This window comes from Bemisia tabaci, chromosome 3 (genome assembly GCF_918797505.1).
Source record: "Bemisia tabaci chromosome 3, PGI_BMITA_v3".
NCBI classification, from domain to species: Eukaryota; Metazoa; Arthropoda; class Insecta; order Hemiptera; family Aleyrodidae; genus Bemisia; species Bemisia tabaci.
In genome coordinates, this window is record NC_092795.1 from 12121498 (window position 1) to 12145100 (window position 23603).

Here is a 23603-nt window from a genome sequence, read left to right on the forward strand (position 1 = left end):
CATGTAGAACACACATCGCGCAATGGGACTGAAGGAGGCTCCTAACTAAGACATTTTAAACTTTTTAAAGCTTAAATTCAAACCTCCTGCTAATGAAAAAACAAACGTCTACCAGAGTCAAATCGTGCAGATGACAGTTGATGCGGTAGGAAAATATGGCAACCTCAATCTCGGTGCTTTGGCTTAGCTGTTGTTTATTATTCACACTTTGAACAACACAAGGTGGGGAAGGAACATTGCCTGATTCAGAAGCCTGTCACAACCGTTGTGGTGCATATTTTGATTCAAGAAAATTATCGTTTTTCTTGTGAGTGGGGAATTCAAATTTACCATAACCAGCGCAAACTAAAAACGTGAATATCGGTAGTTTTCGTTGCGCAAACCGTGTTCTCCGTGAAATTTTAGTTGGGAAGCATTTATCAGAATGTTTAAATTCGAACATTGTCAAGTGGTCCATTTTGAGGCTTAAACTCTTTTATTTCTTTTGAAGTATAATTTTTCGGTGAGTTCCAAAAAAAACTGGATTTGGAAAATGGAATTTTTATCCTTCTAAAGTCAAACCGTACTGAAGCTTAGAAAGAAATACAATTACTACGAGCTAATTTCACTAAAAACAAATCACAGCCAGTTTACATTAAGAGACTGTAGTTACAAATGTTAGACATGAGCCACAATGTCAAGACCATACACTAAAGACACAAATAATGATACAATTAAACCCACAAAAAGTTTACACTTGATCAAGGACAACATGAGTCAAATTAAAACAGAAATTAGGAAGAAGCGTTGTAAGAATAATAAGGAACCATGAGCATTTACTGTGATGCGTTCTGGATGGTTCATTTTACAACCTCAAATCTCGGACGGACCACAAAGTTCACCTCAGTGAATTCACAACCACTTCACTTAAAAGATTAAAAAAATATTGATTGTATGATTTTGTTAGGTGCAGATTTTTTTGGTAAGTTTTACCTTTAAATCTAAACCACCGAAAGCGGTAAAAGTCTTCATTCTAATATTATTACACTATAATGAAAATTTTACGCTTAAAAGCAAGAAAATAGTTTTACAGCATGAGTTTACATAAATTATAGTAAAACATATTTAGTTACAGCTTGCTTACTGGTAGCCATAAAATTTCTCCTTGAAAGCTCTTTGACATTCCTAACAGGTTGCCAAAATATATGAGCAACAATCACGAATTCTAAGATAAAACTGATTGAACATATGTTGCGACTAGAGTGGTTAGATTGAAAATAGTAATATGTTCAATTCCAGAACATCTAAAAACCTAATAAGAACAGAAATTAGTAACTTTGAGATAATGATAATTAAATATGATTTGAGATATTAGTTAACGCTCAGTTTTGACGACAGAAATCTTCTGTGGTTGATTCATAAGTCACTTCAGTGAAGTTTGGATTTAGTAGAGAGAAAATTTTATGGCTACGTTTTTAAAATTGGATACAATTGCGTAAGATTATTTTTATCATCCATCCTGGTATGCAACTATTCCTACTGCTGAGAGCAAATGCACTACAACAAATTGACATTCATTTTTTTTATAAATTCATTAGCATGCAACTTTGGAAGTTCTTAGACCTCAAAATAAACTTTTTGGTGTGCTTCAACAGTGAATGTAATATTAGTCTGTAAAATGAAATCGAAAAATTGCTCCTGGCAAACAGACTTTTTTAACCCACGTGTCCGACTGGTGCATTCATGAAATGAATAATAGATAGTAAACAAATTTGATTCCATTTTACTAGTCCATTAATACCAGAAGAATCAGACGATGTAATGCGACAGTCATTTTGAGTTGATGAATAATACCTCATAGATTGAGTTGACAAGTAGTTTATGCACAAAAATAGATTCAGATTAAAGCAGAAAAAACAGAAAAAGAAAGAAATTAATAATTAAACACAAACATACCCACTTTCAAAAGGCCTCAACACTTTGCATACTAGACATGTTTTATGTTGCCCGCCCTCAAGGTCAGGAGTTTTCGACCTTTTATCAAACTGCTGCAAACAGTTTTTCTAGTTGACCTATTTAATTCATCTGAGTCATGTTTAAGAAGATATTTACGTCACATAACACAGAAAAACAAGCCATTTTAATTACATACTTCTGTTGTGCGATATGATACGTGTCAATGTAATATCTGGTGGTTAGAATGCAAATTAAATCTCGTACAAAACTAGAAGAATTTTTAGAGACATAAGTGCTTATGATAGCGAGGGATAGTTTGAAGACCTTTGTAGGTTGACCTTTCTAGTTTGAAGACGGTTTTGGTACACAATGACAAAACATGTAAAACCGTTTTCAGAAAACTATATCTGTATGTGCAAAATATTGAGAAACTTTTAGAAAAATCATGAGCCAAACAAAATATATTGACGATATAAAAAATAACTCGACAGATCATGAAGAAATAATGACAAATCACATTTTTATAAAAATGGGAAGTGCTAAAAACTGTTACTCGGAAACTTAGTTTTCCTGGTTTTTTTTACCGGTGACCTTGGTCTAAAAGATGATAACTACATGTAGTGCGTCATTTTAAACTTTATCGAGACAGTATTTTCCTGACTCTATCAATGTTGCGCCTTTTAGTTAGAGCATACAAGAAAATAAGAAAAAAACATTAAGATCAAAGCAAAATCAGGAGGTAGAAAAAAATTTAAACAATATCTGACTAGATGAGATTACTTTTGGAAAGGAAAAAGGAACTTAAAGCGATAAACCTAAAACTGAGATCATAGCATTCGAATCAGTCAATTTCATGAATCAGGCCAGCTAATCAAATTGAGATATGACCATGCTACATAAGCTAACCTAACAATGTGCGATATATACTGACATCCAAGTTTCACGTAAAAACTTCTTGCGAGCATGCAAAAATACAAAATCTACATTTAGCATGTATCTTTTTTCAGTATAAATAATAATATGAGAATTTTATTCTGACTAGAGATTTAGTTCCATTTGCTGCTAGACTAAAAATAGAAGACATAATAGTTTTAAAAAATGACTGTCATTGTAAAAAACCAATGAAAACTTCCATCTTCGACAAATTTCTAACATAGAAGATGGCTTGCATACAAGAGGGGAATGTGTACTCCAATTATTGTGCATTTTGGCGGAGTTGACCTTCACAGTTTCCAAGGAAAAATATAATAACAGAGAAGAATTAACTTAGGTATCAAATATAAACAGAAAATCAAACAAACAAACAAAAATACACGTAAGAATAAGTACAAACATATCTCTGTGCTTTCACTCAACACTAAATTTAACCTCGGACTTTGCTTCAAGAGTCAAAATTTGGAATTTTTGTAGACTTTTAATTTAAACATTGCTATTCAGATTTAAAAAAAAGAAGAAAAAAAGTGTGGTCTAACTTTCTTCATGGTGTCTAGGATTCTCGAATTTCCTCGTTCTCTGATATTTTCTTTATTTTAAAGAAAAAGAAAATTCTTAGTTTTTTTGCACCATCTCTCAAATGACGTCCGTCATTCATCGGAGGGTTTCCATGCCTCGTTAAATCCCCATTTGTTTTTGTTTTTGTTTTTTAGTAATGCAGCCTAGAACGACATGGTTTTACTGCAATCCATTTTATAATTTGCAGACCCTATAAAATGCATTTTTCCCCAAAGGACTATAATAAATTAATTATTTAATTAAATGGGGAAACCAAACTTTAAAATGCTCTATGTCATTCTTTTCATGACTTTCAAAAGCGAACGCATATTAATTGAGGAGAAAAAGGTCTATTTACTTGAAGCAGATACTTTCTTCAGCCAGTCCTTCAGTTCCGAGATTTTCTCATGGATACCGTCTGGTTTGCTTGGTGGTTCCTGAACGTCACAGCTGGGACTCATTTTCGTTTGCACAGCTTCTTGAACACCACATTGAGGCTTGTTTGGCAGGATGGGTGCGTTATCGCCTTTTTGACTGCCAGGTTCTAAAATTTTAAATGAGGACAGTTTAAAATTCCTTATTTTCAACACAAATTTACTTACAAAAAGAATCTCTGGTCATAAAAAATCATCGTTTAATGAGCCTTCACTTTCAAAGCGGACCGATATATTCAAATATGTTAAAATATTTTTGAGTCTTATTCCACAAAATGTTTAACTATGAATAGCATGGTTGATGGAATTGAGGTTTCAGAATGTGAAAATGGTGTTGGTTTTTCAGATCCTACCCTTTTTTTCCTTCAAAATAAACACCACAAATATTCCTAACCCTACACCTAATAAATCCTACTCCTAAAATATTATACTAAATGTCTCTGGATGGCTGTAGGCTCCTCTACTGGATTAAAAGCCACTAAAATAACAAAAAGAAGAAGAAGGAATTGAGGTTAGCACTCCATGTTGATGATGTACTAGAACTTGCAAAGTTTGAATTAACGCTTCTAGTGCAAGATGTGTGCAAGCAAACTGATGCTGTTACTGCATGTCCTGCGTAGCATGGACTTCAAGCAAAATTATGCAATTTTGAATAGGTCTGTTGCATGCGAGAGATACAGCCAGATTAATACACTGTAAAATGGTTAACACGCAGGAGAATCGCGTTAGGCACAACCAAAAAGTTTGAAATCTATTCCTTAACGCGCAAATTTCCCACTTCTGCAGGCAGTTTTTTTCAGTCACTGCAGACCAGATTAGCACAGGCAGAGAAGTAAAAAAAACTGACCCGAGTAAACAAACGATTTCACTATAACTTTTTCCATTCCTTGATTTCAATCGTTTTCAAGTGTTTGTTTCCTTTTTCTTCATTTATTTTGTAAAAACCACAACTTTGAATCTTTCAATTGAAATCTTACGCAAGGTGAGTTTATAACACTTCGAAAGATTGTTTGATTATTTAGGATAGGTCTCTCTCCGGGCAAACCTTACTACCGGGCCACCAAGAAAAACTGGGGGCATATGTAGTAAATTGGAAAAAGTGTGTTACATTACATACTACACAGATTGCGCCCTAAGAAGTGGATTTCAGGCTTTTTTGATAAGCCCAATGTGGTTTTCCAGTGAATTTCCCCTTGATAAATATACTTAGTTGGCTGTATCTCCTGTACGCAACAGACCCATTTCTGTTTCGTTGGAAATGAAACTATTGCTTCCATTTAAAGTTCTACAATTAGTCAAGAGATTCATCACTACTTGGGAGTAAAAATATTGGTAAAGACCTAAGAGACTTTTTGGAATAATTTAAACTGCCCATTTACGGGAGTGTTCTCTATTCAACTGAGTTGAGTAATGGAGGCTCATCTCATATATTTTCATAATTAGAAGAGAAGAGAAAGTACCTGCTGATGAGGTTGGAGAAGACTCTTGAGATGCAAGGACCATATTCTGATCAAGTGGAATGTTCAAAGCTGCGTCCAAAGTTTGATGCATAAGACGAAGTCTCTTGAATTTTTCTGTCAGCAATGCTCTTGTCCTTTCAACAGACGCCTCCAAGGCTACAAGCTCTTCTTCCTTTGAACCAATAAAATGCATCACATTGATGACCGCTCACTTGCAAATGATACTAATTTACGGGTAATTTATTTATCAGTGCACAGTCTCTGATGACACTCGGATTTCTGAGAATTTTCCGAGGGGAATAGTGTTCTCGATTTGAAGTGCATTGAAATTGTAGATGTAGATGATACATTTTAAAATAAGAGAAACAGGCTTCACCGATATTATATTCATCTGTTTGATGTGCTTGTATTATCAAGAAACAGAAACCAAAAGTCTCACCGTTCAAAATATGTTTTCAAGATAATCTTAATGAGCTGAGAATTTGTAGAAAATGTAAAATGGGCCTGGAGCAAAAATTAGAGTTGTTTCTTATAGATAATACCTCAAAAATCGAGCGTATCGGCAAAGTCTGAAATGCACTCATAACCTCACAATCTGCATAACAAATTTGCGGTTTTTTAAGCTTCTCACTTCAAAAACGATACTATGGTAGGGATGGACGGTTATCGAATTTGAATGCGATTATTCGAATATTCAAAACTTTTTGATTATGATTATTAGAGAAATCGAATCTTGCAATTTTGAATACTTCGGAAGCGAATATTCAAATATTTCGATTGTTGCTTCGATTTTTTATTTTTTTTTTAACCATGGAACGTGGTACTGTTATTAATAGAGATAAATGACACTATTAACTAAGACGTTCAGTCACGCCCCTGTGGAGATGTGGACGAGTTTTAATTAATAACGAGATTGACGATAGGGATGGACGGTTATTGAATTCAAATTTGATTATTCGAATATTCAAAACTTTCCAATTACGATTATTAGAGAAATCGAATCTTGCAATTTTGAATACTTCGGAAGCAAATATTCGAATGTGATGCGATTATCTCAGTGCCAATATTTTGAATATAAGATATTCCATTTCTAAAGATTCGACCATCCCTAAACTACGGTACAGGTGAACATGTTGTTAGAGGAGTCGTTCAATCGTCAGCAATATTCACCATGGCCTACAGCAATCCGCCAAAACACGCGTGATGGGATGAGATAACACCTGACCAGGATAAGACCAGATAACAATCTGCGTGTTTACGCATATCCAAATCTGAGAAGATGACTTTTGGTGGTGATCAGCAAAGCATTGAGTTGGAGGATGGGCAGCAGATCAAATGCTGCGAGCACTTCAAGTACTTGGGAGTGCGGTTGACCCAGGATGGAAGGACGGATCAAGCTATCAGGGAAAGGAACACCTTAGCAAGGAAGGCTATAGCGATGTTAAATGGAATCCTCTGGGATCAGCGGATTTCCAAAGATAACAAGAGGATACAACGCTGTAGTCAAAAGTATATTAACATACGGATGTGAAGTTTGGCAGCTGAAGAAACGGACACAGGATATGCTAAGAGCAACGGAGATGGATTTCTGGAGAAGGTCGGCAGGAATTTCTAGGAGAGATCAGGTCCGTAATGATAGAGTGCGTCAGATAATGGAAGTCGAAAATGACATCGTGTTCGACGTCATGACCAAATAACTTGTTTGGTATGGTCATGTCAATAGGATGACGGAAGAGAGGCTGCCAAAAAAGATGCTTGATTGGGTTCCTCCTGGGAGGAGGCGAAGGGGACGCCCAGTGAGAGGTTGGCGACAGGGGTGTTAAGTGAGATGAGGGAGTGTCAACTCCCTGATAACCTGTGGGAAGACCGAGCTTTGTGGCGATTAGGTGTCGCAAAGCGCCAAAGAGCGCTATAACAGCGACTCGTATGTATGTATGTGTTTACGTTCATATTTTCCTCGCCCGCCTTGATTGACCTTGAACTCTCCTCAAATTATGCGCAGAACTGCAGAAGCGTCGGCCATGATGAATATTGCCGACGATGGAGAGACTCCTCTGACAAAATGTTCACTTGTGCCGTAATATCGTTTGTGAAGCGGGGAGCTCAAAAAAACGCAAATTTCTTGTGCAGATTGTGAAGTTATGAGTGCATTTCAGACTTTGCTGATGCGCTCATCATGATTTTTGAGGCATTATCTATAGGAAACGACTCTAATTTTTGCTCTAGCAAAAGTTTGTAACAAGCCCATTGCAGAACTAAATAATGATAGAAGTTATTTAACAAAATCCATTTTGTAAACCTATCACCACCCAAACCCAAAAAGTTACTATACTAAACTCGTAAATTATGTATATTTGAATATGTAAGGAGCTCTTACAGGCTGATTTTTGTGAGTTGTACAATTTTTACCGATTCTGTATACTTTTCCTCCCCAAATCATGTCTGAAACAATAAAAGCCACCTGAAATAATGGTAACTCCAGCTGCAAAAAAATCTAAAACATGAGAAAGTATGGTGTGGTACAAAATTGTTGAAAATGGTACAAACCAATTGCAAACGCTGAAAAGAATTCAGCTGGGTGTTTGGTACGGAATACTTCGACCGTGCAACCTTCTGTTCGTCTTCACGGAGTTTCTCCTTGGCTCGCACCACATTGTCATACTCGAGCAAAAGTCGATGGCGATAAAACTCAATTTCAGCATCTAGCTGGTCGTTTAATTTGTTATCTGTTTAAGAAATGCAAACATACAAGATTGTAGGCAGATTAGCGAACAGAAAACAAAAAACACTGCTTAGGTCGGAAAAAACAAAAAAAAAGCTAATTGTAAGTTTTTTTGTACAATATATTAGGCTAATTTTCTGAGATAATTAATTCGTTGTTCATGCACACTTTCATGAACTCACCTTCTTCACAACAAATTTAGATTAGCTGCGCACAGCTTATAGGCTACGCTATATCCGATTGTGCATAAATATCAAACATGGCCACATAAGGGCCATTCCTTACGAAGGGTTCTACTGATACAAGAAAGAGATAGCATAAAATGGATATTACTTTAACTACAGGTGAAGTTTAATTTTGATCACTGACCTATTTCAATAAATGGATATCTCAGATAGGAGTCTGCATGAGAAGTTGGGGGAAGTTCAGAGTCAATTTCTTCGAGTTTATCAAGCTGTTTGCGGAGACATTCTTTAGGATTGTTCATTGGATTACCAGTGGATAACTCCAGCTCAGAACATACTTTCCGTCCTGATCCTACAAAAAATAAGTTAACATGTGAATTATGTAAGAAAACGATAATTATAGAAGGGAAAGTAAATAGGAGGAACTTCCCAACTTAAAACTTTTAAAATAATTTGAGCACTTTTTGACATTTGAAAGATGAACAGAGGCAGGGAGCTATCTCCTAAAATTCACAGACGAAAATTTGACATGTTTCAAAGTGCCTGCTTTTCTGTTCACCTGAGGCTTTTTGTTCTTTTGTGAACTTTGAACAATCTTGTTAAAGACCTTAAAATTCTGAAAGAGTGATACTTTCAAAGTAAAATGGAAGATGTTACAGCTAAACTTGTCTCCCTATTTTTTTTCTTATGAGTAACACTTCGCAAGCATAATGAAAAGTACACATTTTGAATAACACATGTGTATTTTGATTGCAGTGTTCTAATAAAATCTTTAATTTTAGCTAAAATTTCACTTTTCAAGAGAAAATCTTTCAATTTATTGCATGAAAATATCAGAGAATATTTTTGATAGGCCACAGAAAAACGATGCGGAATCACAAAATTTGCTTTGAAAACAAGGTGCCAAGAAGCACACCGACCAAACAAAGATTATTCAGCTTATCGCATGAAACGTCCACATCAGAATACATACCACTCACGACATCGGAGAGTAATTCTTTTGGATTGAGCTTGAGATTGTTATTCTTCCCTTCGCCAGACTGTCCAGTCGTGCTGGACTCATCATATCGAAATGGACGGAAATTCGTCTCTTTGTTGGAGAGGAACTTGGACGCTATGCTCAAACTTGTGCTGGTGGTGTCTCCTTTTGAATCACTGTCCGGATACAAGTCAAGCTTCTTTTTGCGTGGCCTGAAAGTAAAAGATATGAGTAAAAAAAACAGTTTCTACAGCAACATAGTGAATCCCAAATTCAAATTCAGTAAAACTAAGCTTGACAAGAGATGGTTTTTAGCTTCTGGTATCTTGTTAGCATGCTTAAAATGGTAAGATGTAAAGCGGCTTGAGTTAACATTTTTTCTGATCTTTTAACTTTTTCACTTTAAGAGCTTTTATCATACAAGGAAAACATTTGCGCAAGATTGCAGCTGATAAGCAAATGCCTGTTGGCGGGTAGAAAAATGATATTTACTCCAGTTTAAACTGTTAATGAAGAATACAGTGGCTTCACTGCTGAGAAATTCAAGGAAAAAAGCTCACCGGTCAGTTAACGATCGGGTTTGAATGATAGAGATATCAGTGTCCTCTGCAGAAGTGTCTTTTGTTTTTTGACGGTATTGTTGCTGAAACTTTGCTGTAGCTTTAGCCTGACGTTTTCTTTCGACAGACAACCTGATATCATTCCTCATTTGCAAAAATTTCTCCTTCAAGCCATTATACTTGTCCTCTAGGATGCGATACTTACAGCGCAACTTTTCGTACTCTCTGGAAAAGACAAATTGCAGCCAAGGTTAGAAATACATGGATTGTTAACTTAAAAAATGAAAAAAAAAACAGCCTAATACCTGTGATCCATTTCTTAGGGTTAATCTATTCTAAAATCATATTCCAATGCTGTACAGTAATTCTAAACTCTACTTGTTATCCCTTTTTTTACATATAATTTGGTACTAATCAGGCTAAATACTTGAGGTTTTACTGTGTGGATAAAATAAAATAAGGTTTCTTTAATTTGCAATACCTACGGTGATTATTGGAGAAAAAAAGAGAAACTTACATTTTCTAGCACTTCTATAATCTTTTCTCTAAAAAAGTATTTTATTAATGAAAATGTCAGGTGCAAACTTACTTTGTTCAGAAATAAAAGAGAGATTATGTTGGCATACCTGCTTAACTGTGCAAAATCAAGACAATCTTTATCAACTTTGTAGACCATCCCTTCTAAAGCTTCCACTTTTTCTTTATGTTTCATTTCTAGCAATGCTTCCTGAAAGAAAAAAAATCAAAAATTGCAATGGAAACTTAGTCTACATTGTCTAGCATCCTAATACATTGACTAATATTCACTTCTGGCTGAAGTTTCAACAGTTTTGGTAGACTCAAAAGAATCACAGGATGGCCATTTTAAGCACACAACTGCTTCTTTTCAGGCAAATAGGTTGCAAAAAATCCCCAAGTCAGAAATGAATTAAAATAATAGAAAAAATATAATAAGTGAGTTTGCTGAACCATCAAAGATGTTGATGCTGAGGAGTTGCCTGTTATCAAACAGCGCACATCTAATAGGGTCTCCACGCTATCAATATCTTGGCCTGTTCTGCGTTTTGATTAGAGAATAATAATTATCTCTTCTACTCGCTATTTTTTCTCTCTCCCTTCTCCTGAAGATGGCGACCACCTGCTGCTCCTAGATTCCATTCTACTTATTTAGGCTATTTTTGGTCATTTAGGACTGTTTTGATCCTCTCATTGCAGTCTAACTATTTAAACAGAATTTTTCAATAAAATCTTTAATTCTGAAATAATTGCTAATTGTATATTTTTCATTCACTTTCAATTTGCGGCTATTTGAAAAATACTTTCTTCCTAAAAATTTAAACTGTGACCCTGTCACGCCTTGTGAATGACTTAACTCTGAATATGCTGTGTCCGTTGATTTGCAACAAAATTTGACTTCAAAATGTTTTTCACTCAGAAGATCATGCAATCTCTTCGAACCTGTAAAGTATAAAGTGGCGAAACACAGGACTTGACCACTCATGACCCTATCATGACGCAGACCTAGACTCTCTCTCTCCCTCGAAAGTTCATTAAAAGATTCATGAACTGTTTCATTTTTCAAATTTCTCTGACAAAGAAATATATAGAAGTTTGCAACTGAGAACAGGGACATTCGGAGGACATTGTTAATGATCTGAGCTCTGACCTCTTTAGCAAACATGTCTTGAATATGATCCATGTGTCCTTTATGCTGCTCGAATATTTCATCCATATAAGACTTATTCTCGTGTTTGACGATCATGAGTGCATCTTTGTTGCCCTGCCGCATCTCAAGCAATTCCTGCGCCAGTCTTTCTTTTGTTGCTTTCACCTGTTCTTCGCCTTCCTTCCGTGCAATGTTCAGTTTCTCATTGTAGCTCGCCTGCATGTCCTTCAGCGTTTTTTCCAGCACCTAGTCATCACAGGCAATGTATTTTACTCAATTCAAGGCCAATTAAAAAAAGTAAACAGGTACATTCCCAAGGAGAAAGGACTTTTGTGCCGTGAAACTCAAGATAGAGATACTATTCCTGTTGTTCTGATAAGTATTTCACAAAAATTCGGTATGAGGAACATCCAACAATATCAAACTAAACTGAGTTAAAATTGCTTGGAAATAAGGAGCTCAAAAAATTTAATTTAAAAAAAAAAGCTTCTCATAGTTTTTCCTTATTCAAGATTCAAAATTGTTAAATTTGAACACAACTCTGAGCTTTCTAACAGCCTTAAAATAAAATACTCTCTACGTAACTTGTTTTCTGGAATGCTTGAATGTGTCCATTGAAAACTAAAAACTCAATCAATTTATAGAACTTGATAAAAACACTCTGGGTAATTTTGCATCTGTGTACAGAAGTCCTTTCCTCTATGCAAATTCACGAATACTTCATCATCCAAACTTTCCAGTTCTAGGGGCAGAAATATCACTTCTTCAGGCTCACAGGTAATTTTAAAGACAAAGCGGAGAATTAAACGATACAAATCTTGTTTACAAACGGCTATTGAATGCAAAGCTTTACAACACACAGAATCATAAATCTATTACTTTTTCTAGAAAATACTACTTCCAAAATTGTAGAACTTAGATGGAGTTGGTATCATGCAGTGAATTATTTTAAAAGAATTTGATCGTTTTCATTGGCGTATAATTTTTGGTAATAAAAGGAGTACATCACTCTTTGATGTTGAGGTGTTTTTCTTTCAAACGATAGGCTTGAAAAAATTTTCCGTAAAAATGAATCAGTCCAACTTCACCTGTATGCGAGTGTAAAATAAAGGCTCCTGGCCAAACATGGCACCTTACAAATTCTTGATGGCCTCAATTTCTGTTGCTCATCTCAGTATTTTATGCATAATGATTACCTCATCAAAAATCATGAAGGATCCTCAATGCTTGTAAATGACCATTGAAAAATAAATTTGCCACTTCAGATGACTCATGGAATTATGGGTTGAAGTTGGAAGGCTACTAGCATGATAATTAGGATGAAAGAAAAATTCTTAAATAATTTTTAAGGGAAGGATAAGAAGAGGAATATCAAAGTCCCAAACCTCTTTTTCAACACTTAGTTGAGTTCGAATCAGCTCAAGCTCCTTCTCTGCTTTTTTCTTGACTTCTTCCATCTCTTGCTGTTTAGTTGCTTTCAGGAGTTGGAGTCGAGCATCAAAGTCCGATGTTATATCTGCCAATGTCTTTTTCAACATGCTTACTTTGTTTTTCAACCTCTGCCTCTTTGTATTTATTCAATTTTGATAATTTCTCCTCCAACTCTGTTAAACTTTGATCAAGCTCCTGTTCAGAAAGATTTATATGATTAATATTTTATCAATAACAGTGTAACACAAATCAAATGCGAAAAAAAGTCTAAAAAGTTCAGCTATTCTTCAATTATTTTAGGCACTGACTATAGAGAAAAGAATGGTAGATTCAATTATTTCCTCGGTCAATTTTGGCGCCAACTAAGAAATAGGTTTTAATAGACTTTTTTTGGGTGCAGAATCTCAAGTTAAAGATTAGAATTACCAGAAAATTTCCTAAATTTGATCGCATCTTTTGACTACCACCACAATTAGCGAAGGACATGGTTGAATCCTCGATCTTTCCGTTTTTTCTTATAGGTAAACAAGGTTTTCTGTTCTGGTAGATTTTAAAACCCTGCTATTTACATCACAGAGGAAATACATAGTATGGTCTTCAAGGAAAAATGTATTGGTCAAACTGATGAGGTTTCAGAAAAGTAACATTTCAGGCTCCTTGTGCAACTCGGAGAGACAATGGATTACTGGCCTGAAAAATTTGATATTTTAAAGTGAAGTGAGATGCAATAAAGCATTGAAAATCTCTACTTTAAGAAAAAAAAACGTATGGTGGTATCAAAACTTTCGGTTAAAAACTCTTGTGAAACTTTTCTTAAGCACACTTTTAACAGTCATTTTTAAATTGAGGAAAAACTTTTAACCATTTCTTTCACCCTAAAAATATTCATAAGACTCAGCTTTCTCTCTCTCTTTCTCTAAAATTCCTTAATTAGATTATACAACTGCAGACACAGATAAAATCAGTACCAGAGTTTTTTCTTTTTTGGATTTTAATTTGTCTTCAATGGATTTCTCAAGTCTATTGACAAGTTCGGCGGTGTGTTTGGCAGACTCAGTTTCTTCCTCGCTCCAAAGCCCTTGTACACGTTCCAGCACCCTGAGAAAAGCAACAAAAAGTGTTGGTTTTTTACAAACAATGAAATCAGTCACATAAACTTTCACAAACTGAAGCAAAGCCAACTTGGTGAAAGGAGTAGTCTGCTGAGTGGGTTTTTTCGATGCTCGCTTTTCTTTTTTCTTTCTTTTAGGTTACTGAATGCAGTATCGTGATATTCCCCCCCCCCTCCGCTCCATGATTTTCTTCGAAAATATAACAACTACCATCACTACTTCCTTTCCTTGGGGCAAATTTTTGCGATAAAAAACGAAACAATTTTTGGGTTGGTGAATGCTAAGTGATACTAATGTTTGATGAATGCTTTAACAAATCAGAGACAAGAATAGATGAATGCTTAAAGCTAAAAAATGCATGTATGATAAATAGGCGTACGCGTACATAATAGTAGCAATTAAATGAAAAAAAGGATAGTTAGATTTGAGACAATTAAGCAGAGAAGAAAATGACGTCCATCTTACTTAAAACGAAATTATTTCCTAAATTCCTATTGTGTACATTATTCATTTATAAAAATGAACCACTTCCGACTTTAGAAACTTGAATGGAGGGAATTGTACAAAAATAAGAGAAAAAAGAGGATTTATTTAGACAAGACACATGTGATCGCAAATATTTGCCTTTTTCTTTGGACAACAGAAATCTACTGTCACAAAATCTGCCATAATAGATCATACCTTCTAACATCGTTACCATCTTCTGCAGCCCCACTGGGCCCTTGTAAGTGAGAAAAATGGCTGCCTCCTGAAGCTGATCGAAAATTTTCTTGGCCCATCTTCACACCCTCTTTCTCAAATTCCTGCAGAGAGAAAGACCGAATTTTAAAAGACAAGAATAATTTTTAAAAAAAAGGAAAAAATTGTGTTTGAAACTGACCGTTGTCATTTAGCGATTATGGTGTTCAGTATTTTGACTTTTCTTTACATTGTTTTTTTTTTGCATTTATATTTTACGATTTTCAATTATGTCTATAAATGCACTCCACTGCATGTTACTCACCCCTGTTATTCATGGAATATTTGTCCCCTATTATCGAGCTCACAACAATGTCAGCAAATTTCTAGGATAGTGAAGAAAGAGAGTTTCTGAAAGTAACTTACTTTTTGATTGACTGAAGTCTCGAGAGAAGGAGAATCTCGTTTGAAATTCCCAGAGGATGAATCCTTGCACTCTAAAAGAGAATCACTTTTCAGAGAATCATCAAATCTATCTTGGTTGAGAAGACTTGCTCGTCGCAAGTTAGCTGATAAATTACGAGCCTCCTTTGATACATTGCGGGCATTCGAGGCTTTAGCACTTTCTTCTTCGGACACCTCTTGTGAATCAAACGCATTTGAAGCACTTGATGACACACTTTCTAACTCATTCACACCAAAACGGATGTTGAGCACTTTCTTCAACGAGCTTGGCGTGATTTTCGTACTTTTAATAGAGTTTTCGGGCTGCGAACTTTGAGAGCTGTCTAACTTGAGATCTGTAGATGATTTTTGAAGCCTGAAAGAAGAAAAGAAAGTCTCATGAAAATTGTCTTTATGAACCGAGGGGTGTCTCTTGAGTTCTCAGAGAATGTTACATCAAAAAGTAATAAAAATGAGAGGACCCTTGAGGGTATTGGAGGGTTCTCCAAGCTGGAAAAAATGAGTCTAACATTGCTTGCGACCGTAAATCCTGAAGGAAAGACTTACGAAGCAACACTGCATACATACGCTAGAATCTCAATCGGTTCTAATAAAGTCGATGTTTCTGTCAACAGCGGTCTTTTCAAAGTTGACTTGTATTATCAAAACAAAGGTTCCAAACTCTCCTCCTTTCGGAACATCAAATTACATGAAAGAAACAGGTAGTTTTGTGGAAATAAAAATGTATAAATAAATAAACAACTTGATGACAGAAAGAGGTGCATGAATTAAAACTTCGGCCTTCTTTTCTAAATGAGCTGAATGTATAAATCCGACTTCAAGGTTTTGTCATGCGAGATTTGGGACCTGAATTTACTTGCATTAAAATTCAAGTTTAGAATTAGATGGTACCTGTCAGCTGAGTCCTTCACTATGAGATTACTTCTATTCTTCCTCATTAATAGCTTGCTCTGTTCATCTGAAACGTCCTCACTTTGAAAAGAGTGATCGATTAACCCATCACTTGGCTGAATACTCTCATGGAACAAGTCCTCATCAAAATCTCCGACAAGTGTGTTGCAATCTTGTGCGTCCGTTGTGTGGGACCGGATCAATGGTCGCTCGCGTTTCGTCGAGAATTCTGACAAGTTCTGGGCTGAGATCGATTTAGACGACATCAGTTTCTTCTTGCCATCGAAGATGGCCCCATGACTGTTGACTGAGTCTTCATTGTCACTACATTCTTTCTTTCCGTCCGTCTCCATGCTATCTTTATCGTCGGTTTTCTTCCCAGATTTTTTGAGGAATGCCGAGCCTCCACCTACAAATAAAAATAAAAATTTACAATTTCTTGGATTTTGAAATGGTACAGTTTTTTTTTAAATGAAATGAGGTTCCTGCAAGTGGGAAAATCTGTTTGATAAACTGTTACTGTGTACAATTTTTCTACGACCATACATTCAAGAGGTTTTAATGAGCTTGAAAGTTTACTATGAGATAAATCAGGGCCATAAGGGTGTTTCCTGTGAAATGTAGTTTATACCTAATTGGTGAATATAGTAGATTGATAACAAATATTTCAATAAAATATTTTAGAAATCAAAGGTGGAAAGAAAAGTCCACCTTCTTGGAAACTACGTCAAAATTCAAAGGATGATTTGTCGTTTAGTTTGTGCACTGTTACTTTCATTCTGAATTACAGTGGCTGATATTTTCCTTAATAATCTGCAGTTAAAATGTAACCTGTTTATTCAATCTTAGTTTTAACTCAGTTTTAGTAGGAAAAATCATTACCCATGAGAGTGAAGGACGATTTAACTTTGGTTTTTCCTGGATTTAGAGAAGATACCACACCACTATCAGTTGACAATCCGAGACTTGCTACATCGTCAATTGAAATTTTGTGGAGCGATTCATCCTCCATGGCAGCATCTTTGTCTGATAGATGGAAGCGAACAGTCCCCTTCCGCGATTCAGTCTTGCTAGTTTTCCTGAGGATTTTAGGACAAAATTAAAGATTTAGAGGAATACAAGAAACAAACGTAAAATTAACAAAAATTACTGTTGATAAAAATATGGAAACTAAACCTCATGCCACAAGCAGTCTGATGTGTATTTTTGACCGAAAGGTTGTCCTTAAAAGTTAAGACTGATGTACAACATTAGACTCTGTCTAGTTCTGACAATTGAAATACTTTTTGTTTCACATGCTCAGCTCATCCACTAATCATATTTGTAATGAATGAAGTGAATTTTTTTGACCAAATATGATGATGTCAACTTGAGTAGAACAAAAACTAAAGTCCCTCTGACAGCAGTTTTGATTTATCCTCTTGGCAGCACTTTGTACCATTTCCACTATTATTACATTCACCCGCTAAGGTGAATTCAAAACTGAATTCTTGTGATTTCCGGAAAAAATGCTGCAAAAAACTTAGTCAAATTTGTTTCAGGTTTGTAGTGATTGCATTTTGTTAAAAAACAAGAATTCAATCGCCAAAAATCCCTCAGAAAATTAAAATGTACAACTCACAGATTTATAATCGTGGTTGAAATACCCTCATTTTTATGACTGCACTTCTTTAAAAAAAATGAAATAATGTTATGCAATTTACAAGACAAGAAAATGTAAAAATTGAAACTCTCTGAAAACTCTACACTTCATAACATAATAACCAATTGATTGACTAATTACCTAAGAATTTCAGAGTGAGATGTTTTCCTATCGCTCGCCAGAGATGAAATATAGTCATCATCATATTCATTCACATGATCATATAAACTTAAATCCAATTTCTGTTTTGAGTCCATCGATGAAAACCCACTGGTTGAAATTACTGAAAGAATATAAAGGCATAATATTAAAATAAAAATCTTCCTTGATGAAATGATGAATCATGAACAGGGTGGAACCACAAGAAATAAAGCATTCAGAATTTCCGGGGTGACCTTAGGAGGAGAAAGCGTTATTAAAAAAAAAAAAAAAATCTACTTTCATGATTTACAATGATGCTCAATATATTCACTCTGTCATAGTCATAGTCAAAGTCAAAGTCATTGTTATAGTCGAAGTCGAAGTCAAGGTCATAGTCAAAGTCAAAGTCATAGTTATATTAGTCATTCTCAGTCTCTCTAGATATTTGACCATATTTATTTACATACCACTTGAAGAGTTCAAAGATCTATCCTTTAATTGCAAGTTTGCGGTGAGTGACTTATGATTCAGAGGATTTGACAACTTAGCAGACGGTTTCAAAGCTTCATTCTTCATCTGCTTTTTCTTGCTATCCTTATCAATCGGAGTCTGAAATTAAACCAGAGAATCCTATTAGAAGGCATATAGAATGTAAACAGCACAAACTGTAAACCTAATTGCGACCAATGAAGAGGGCAACTGTAGACAAGTATTGGGTCTAATTGGACCCATCATCAGTGCAGCGCAGCCTCTTGATTTTCTGCTTCCAAGTTTGGATAGGCGGTGAAGGCCAATTCGAGAGTTTCGTGGAGAAACTTGTAAAAACTCTAGAAAAGAAGCTATCAAGGATAGCAGAGTTGCCACCAAATTTAAAAAATAAAATTTCCTGACATAACCTAGACTTTTTAGATACATTTTGGGGAAATTCTGTAACAATTGAAGATACACCGGATGGTTTAAAAGACATAATCTGAAATAGTTTCCAGGCAAATTTTTTTGCTTGAAACATCAAACCCATTGCAGGGAGCAAATGAAGGAGACTTAAAAAATTTTTCCTGACACTTTCGTCATTTTCCCCGATCTTTTCAGGTTTTCCCTGATATTTCCGGGTTTTTCATGACATTTCCAAGCCTTCTATGACATTGCCCAGTTTACTCGGTATCCCATGACAGAGACAACTCTGTTTTTAAAAACTAGAGAAACTTGTCAAGTCTCTTGTGGAGAAGCTATCAAGAATAGAAGAGGAAATATATCGCATTACTCACGAGCGTTGGTTTCCGATTCAAGGATCCAGGAGTAGAAAAAAACAGAGGGTTGTTGGAAAGGTTGAGCCCTTTGTTTGGAAGCATTTCTTCGGCCACAATAAGGAGTATTTCTTGCTCTAGAGATTCAAAATCTGAGGTCAGAGGTTTGCACAGTTCCAGGAGTGAAGTGTCCTCTGCAGAAAAAAAATTGACTTTGATGTTTAAGTTAAATACTTGTATTTGATAAATCAGTGGGAAAAAATGCAGTTACCATGGTAAAAACGGTCTCTACAAAGACCCTTGGCTCATTAATGCAATCAGCAGGTTGGCACATTCTCCAATTCTAATATTGGATAGGGATCAGGGTTGGACTGACTACAAAGTAACATTTAATACACCCTCTGGGTACTTAGAGAAAATCTTGAACCCTCTTATCTCTTAAATAACTTATGTACCGCTGTAACTTATGTAAAGCTAAAATTTAAACTCAGTTCCAACCTTCATCTGATGAAGCAAACACTTACAATTGAAAAAATTTACCCAAAACAAGTCTATCTGCTAAAGATTTTGTATGTAGATAGACATCTTGTGCATGAAAGCATCTTTTGCATGTGCCTCTGCAACTATGTCAGATTAAAAAGGGTACTAGCAATAACATTTTTGGCTGGTACTGAAGGTTCATTATAGAACATGGGGGTTAAGCACAATCAGTCAGAGCAATAATTAATTAAATTCCTTACATTTCTCGTAGGGTAATTCTTTATTTTAAAAATTGAAAATGTCAAATTTTTGAAGATTCTTTGCAGTATGTAAAACACATCAGTTTCAAGATTGAAAAAAACGAACGATAAACAAGCAATGTTTGTCTGGTGCCCAAGAAAGTGAAAGAGTACATGGTTAAATTAAGCTTTTTAATATGTTCATTTACGGCTCTTAGAAGAATAATACATTAGTATATAAATAACATCTAGAAAATTGTATTTTACCCTTGCACACTATTCCCCTTAAACACATGAATATTATTTGTGATTCTTTCTTGAAACTAATATGCTTTAAACCTACATTGAGTATTGAAACTTTCATGGAGTTGACCACTTGAAGATCTTAAATTTAAAATTAAAGGACATGTTGACCTCCGATTGATGTTTCAACCTCTGCTTGGTGTTTCAGTCATTACCTTCGTTATTTTCCGCTAAGTATCTTGCTTTCAGCACAACATTCCGGTAGAGTTCATCGTATGGATGCTCCCAAATAGTCTCTTTTGTTTTAAAGTTGAAGTAATACCAGTTTTTGGTCTCCACATGATAGCTGAAAATAGAGAGTGATACTGTTATACGAAAAAGGAGAAGAAAAATAAACATCAGAATTTTAAATAAACATAACAAATGAAACCATTCGAAAATAAAAGAAAGGTGAGGAGGACAGGTTCTTTTATTACGTCACAATTATTTGCCCTTGAGGAAATCGAGAGTGTTTCAAAAGTTTTTAGTATTAACGGACTTTGGTTAGTATAAAAGCCAAAGAGGTAACCTGAGCTGGGCAGAGAAAGAGACTGGGCAGAAAATCCTCAACAATTTCCATAAAATGATGTTTTTGCCATTTTTAAACTTGAGGATAACAGCTGTGAATCTAGTCTTATAAAAATAGCTGAAACTTGCATAAAAAGGACATCACTGATTGAAAAAATTTAGGCTACCCTCTCAGATCTCCTGATGTGGAAAGAATTTCTTTCTTCTGAACCATGAAGAGGGCATCTGCTCCTTGATTGTTGAATCGTTATCGAATGACCTTGATCGATATATAGCATTGTTAAGATAGGGATTTATCGATCAGAAGCATTCGATAACGATTCAACAATCGACCCGCTGAAGGTCAAAGCTTACAGATTATAACTAAAAGTAATCAATTTACACAATGATTTGAACATCAAGAAAAATTATGAAATAAACTTGTACTGTTTTGTGTTACTCATGATTTTAAAATACCACATGTTACTAAAAACTAAAATATAGATATGGTAGGCCTCTACAGCCACATATTTATAGTTTTTAATCCTTTAAATAAAATAAATATGTGACTGTCAGTGTTCCAAGGGCAAATTTTTATAGTAAAATATAAAAATGAATCAGTGAATTTTTGAGCAAACAAAGCGGAAAACTTTGCATTTTAAATCAACCACTTTGAGCCTGCAACACAGCAGATTACATTTTTGAACAGCCTTCCCAAAAAACTGCATAGTTAAGGCTGCAAAGTTCAAATTGTTATAATTCCAGTTTAGTTTGAAATTTTTCGTTCATACCATGTGCCAAAATTTTTATGAAGAGACCACTGAAAATTGCTTTGAACTTTTTCATCTCCAGACAAACTATGGAAATCTTGGTTAATTATTAGCGGTGACATTCCACTTGATAAAATCAAAAAAATTATCTTTTAGAAAAATCATTTCAAATATTCACTCTGAGAATTGATTTTACTGCAACTAAATACAAACCAAGGCTGCCAATGAGTAGGAAGGGGCCGTGTCAATCCATCAATAGCTAGCGGCAACAGGTGAGGTTCATCTTCTAAGTTAATTCCAATTTTCAGCGCATATTCTTTAATTTCTATACACATAAAAAAAACATATAATTACTAAAGGTTAGGATAGGAAGACTGACTGAGCTAAAAAAGTGAATATTCATTCTAGTTCTAACTCCATGGAGGAAGTGACCATAAAAGAAGACTGTACGAAACTCAGAGTAGAATTTTAAGAAAAACAAGAATTTTGAGAAAGGTAGTTGTTAAATAAAAAATTCTTCTTTTTTTACCAATTTCAAATAGCCTATCGGCTAATCCCACGCTTATTGCCCCAGCCCCAGGTGACCATTGCCTGAGACCATCAAACTCAGATCACCTGGTCAGGAATCGAACCCGGGACCTTTTGGTCATAGGGCCAGCACTACAGCCACTACACCACAGGAGGCCGACCACCACCTTGAAACTGACAAATTAGGTCTCTCTGTCTTGTTTAGGCCTTCTGCCTGTTTAGTTTTGACAGTGGGTCAAAACTACTTCACTTTGCAATTAGGAACTACAATGTCTAGCAAATCCATAAAAACACTTAAGTACGTAGGGAAACTAATGGTACAAACGTTGTTTCTAACGCGAGCCAGAAATTGTAGTTTCGATTGCAAAATGTAGTCCAAAAAGTAGAGTCCTTTCTGAATGACTCAGCCACACACAGAGTTGAAGAAAGAGAAGATGATGTTGAGAATATTCATCAGTTTGATTCATCTATTCCTTCACCATAATAAAGACAGCAAATGTTTTGTTACACTCTACAAGAGGGCAAAATCACTTAGCTTAAATTTAAGAAAAAAATTGGGGTTGCTCTAATAATAAATGCAATAAATGAAAAGCTAAGTATTGAGTGCAGCACACATAAGGGCACGAAGTAAGTTACTGGACACTGAAAAATATTAACTTGGGAAGTATCATCAGTGGATCGGTTACCAATCCCACCTCCCTTAGAATATTCAAGGGATGTCCAGAATATCCTACCTGACAGGCACTCTGATCCTGTCATTTCATTTCACTTTAGAATTGTACTTAGTTGAGTTTAAAATGAATATGAAGCGACTGAAAAACTGGGTTCGGCAGGTAAAAGAAACCTCACCACTCAAGATTGTATGAATTATAGCACATAAGAGTCATGGAAATGTTAAAACCTTTTCATGTGCAGCCTAACGCTCTACCTAATTCCCAGGATCAGTCTTCCAATGGTTAACTCAGTGGACAACAACCAAATGATGGGATTAAAACTAATAAGATAATGACCTAGATTACTGACTTGATCCTGATGATCTTGATAAAAAAGTTTAAGTCTAATAGGATAACACTTTTAGTTCTTGAGAGTTATGATGGAAAACTCAATTTTTAATTCAATATTTCAACTTACAGTTGACATTTGCATCTCTCACAACTGACCTGGTTGAATGAGAATGCCTATGGCGTATAGGAACTACGAATCTGACATGAACAAGCAGTTATAAAAAAGTCAAATTCAGCATGATGAAGAAAGTAAGCCGACAAATCTTACAGCTAAGAGATATTTGAAACTAGCTAGCAAAACATCAGTCGGTTATGCACTTATGTTCATGAGTAAGGAGATACTTGAGATGCATATTACCTTCCTCCGATGGAGGCTCTGAAGTTTTGTCGAATATTTCTTTGCATACGATTGAATGAGAGGTGCTGCTCATTGTGCAGAGTGAAAGTTGCTCTTCCGAAGAAATATCTTGGACATTAAGGACACCACGAACATTTTAAATATTTAAAACGGAGAGGAGAATTTGTACATAGTAAGTAGGGTCAAGCAGCACTGAGATACACACACTCGAAAGTTGCAGACCATCATGAAGAACTTTTGATACAAATTTTAACAAAAAAGAAATTTAAACTAAAGGTAAAAAACACGTAAATACGGGACTAGAAATCAAAGAAGAGCTTTGTTCGGTGGTAAAATCGACTTATCACAAGAACAAATTTTTTATCAGCTTGCTTGTTTGTTTATCGATGGTTCTTCATT

At 35.3% G+C, this 23603-nt stretch overlaps 1 protein-coding gene across 1 annotated transcript; it reads right to left on the bottom strand.

Annotated features, from left to right (window-relative positions):
• Positions 1–11431: 11431 nt before the first annotated feature.
• Cep164 (centrosomal protein 164) lies at positions 11432–23592 on the bottom strand. Its single transcript, XM_072297754.1, has 13 exons — positions 23205–23592; positions 21528–21639; positions 20214–20344; positions 19058–19230; positions 18260–18401; positions 17793–17934; positions 16892–17088; positions 16010–16418; positions 15080–15473; positions 14657–14778; positions 13832–13961; positions 12818–13058; positions 11432–11678 (listed from the first exon to the last, which is right to left on the bottom strand). Exons 1-12 carry the CDS (start codon positions 23275–23277, stop codon positions 12930–12932), a joined length of 2154 nt encoding a protein of 717 aa, XP_072153855.1. The 5' UTR covers positions 23278–23592; the 3' UTR covers positions 11432–11678; positions 12818–12929.
• Positions 23593–23603: the final 11 nt, after the last annotated feature.

Excerpts from the sequence above, each read along its gene's own strand:
- Cep164 (XM_072297754.1), bottom strand. The coding sequence starts at position 23,277 with ATGAGCAGCACCTCTCATTCAATCGTATGCAAAGAAATATTCGACAAA. Across the intron at positions 17,089-17,792 it reads TCTCACTCTGAAATTCTTAG|GAAAACTAGCAAGACTGAAT; the intron begins GTAATTAGTCAA and ends TAAAATCCTCAG. Across the intron at positions 15,474-16,009 it reads GTGAAGGACTCAGCTGACAG|GCTTCAAAAATCATCTACAG; the intron begins GTACCATCTAAT and ends TTCTTCTTTCAG.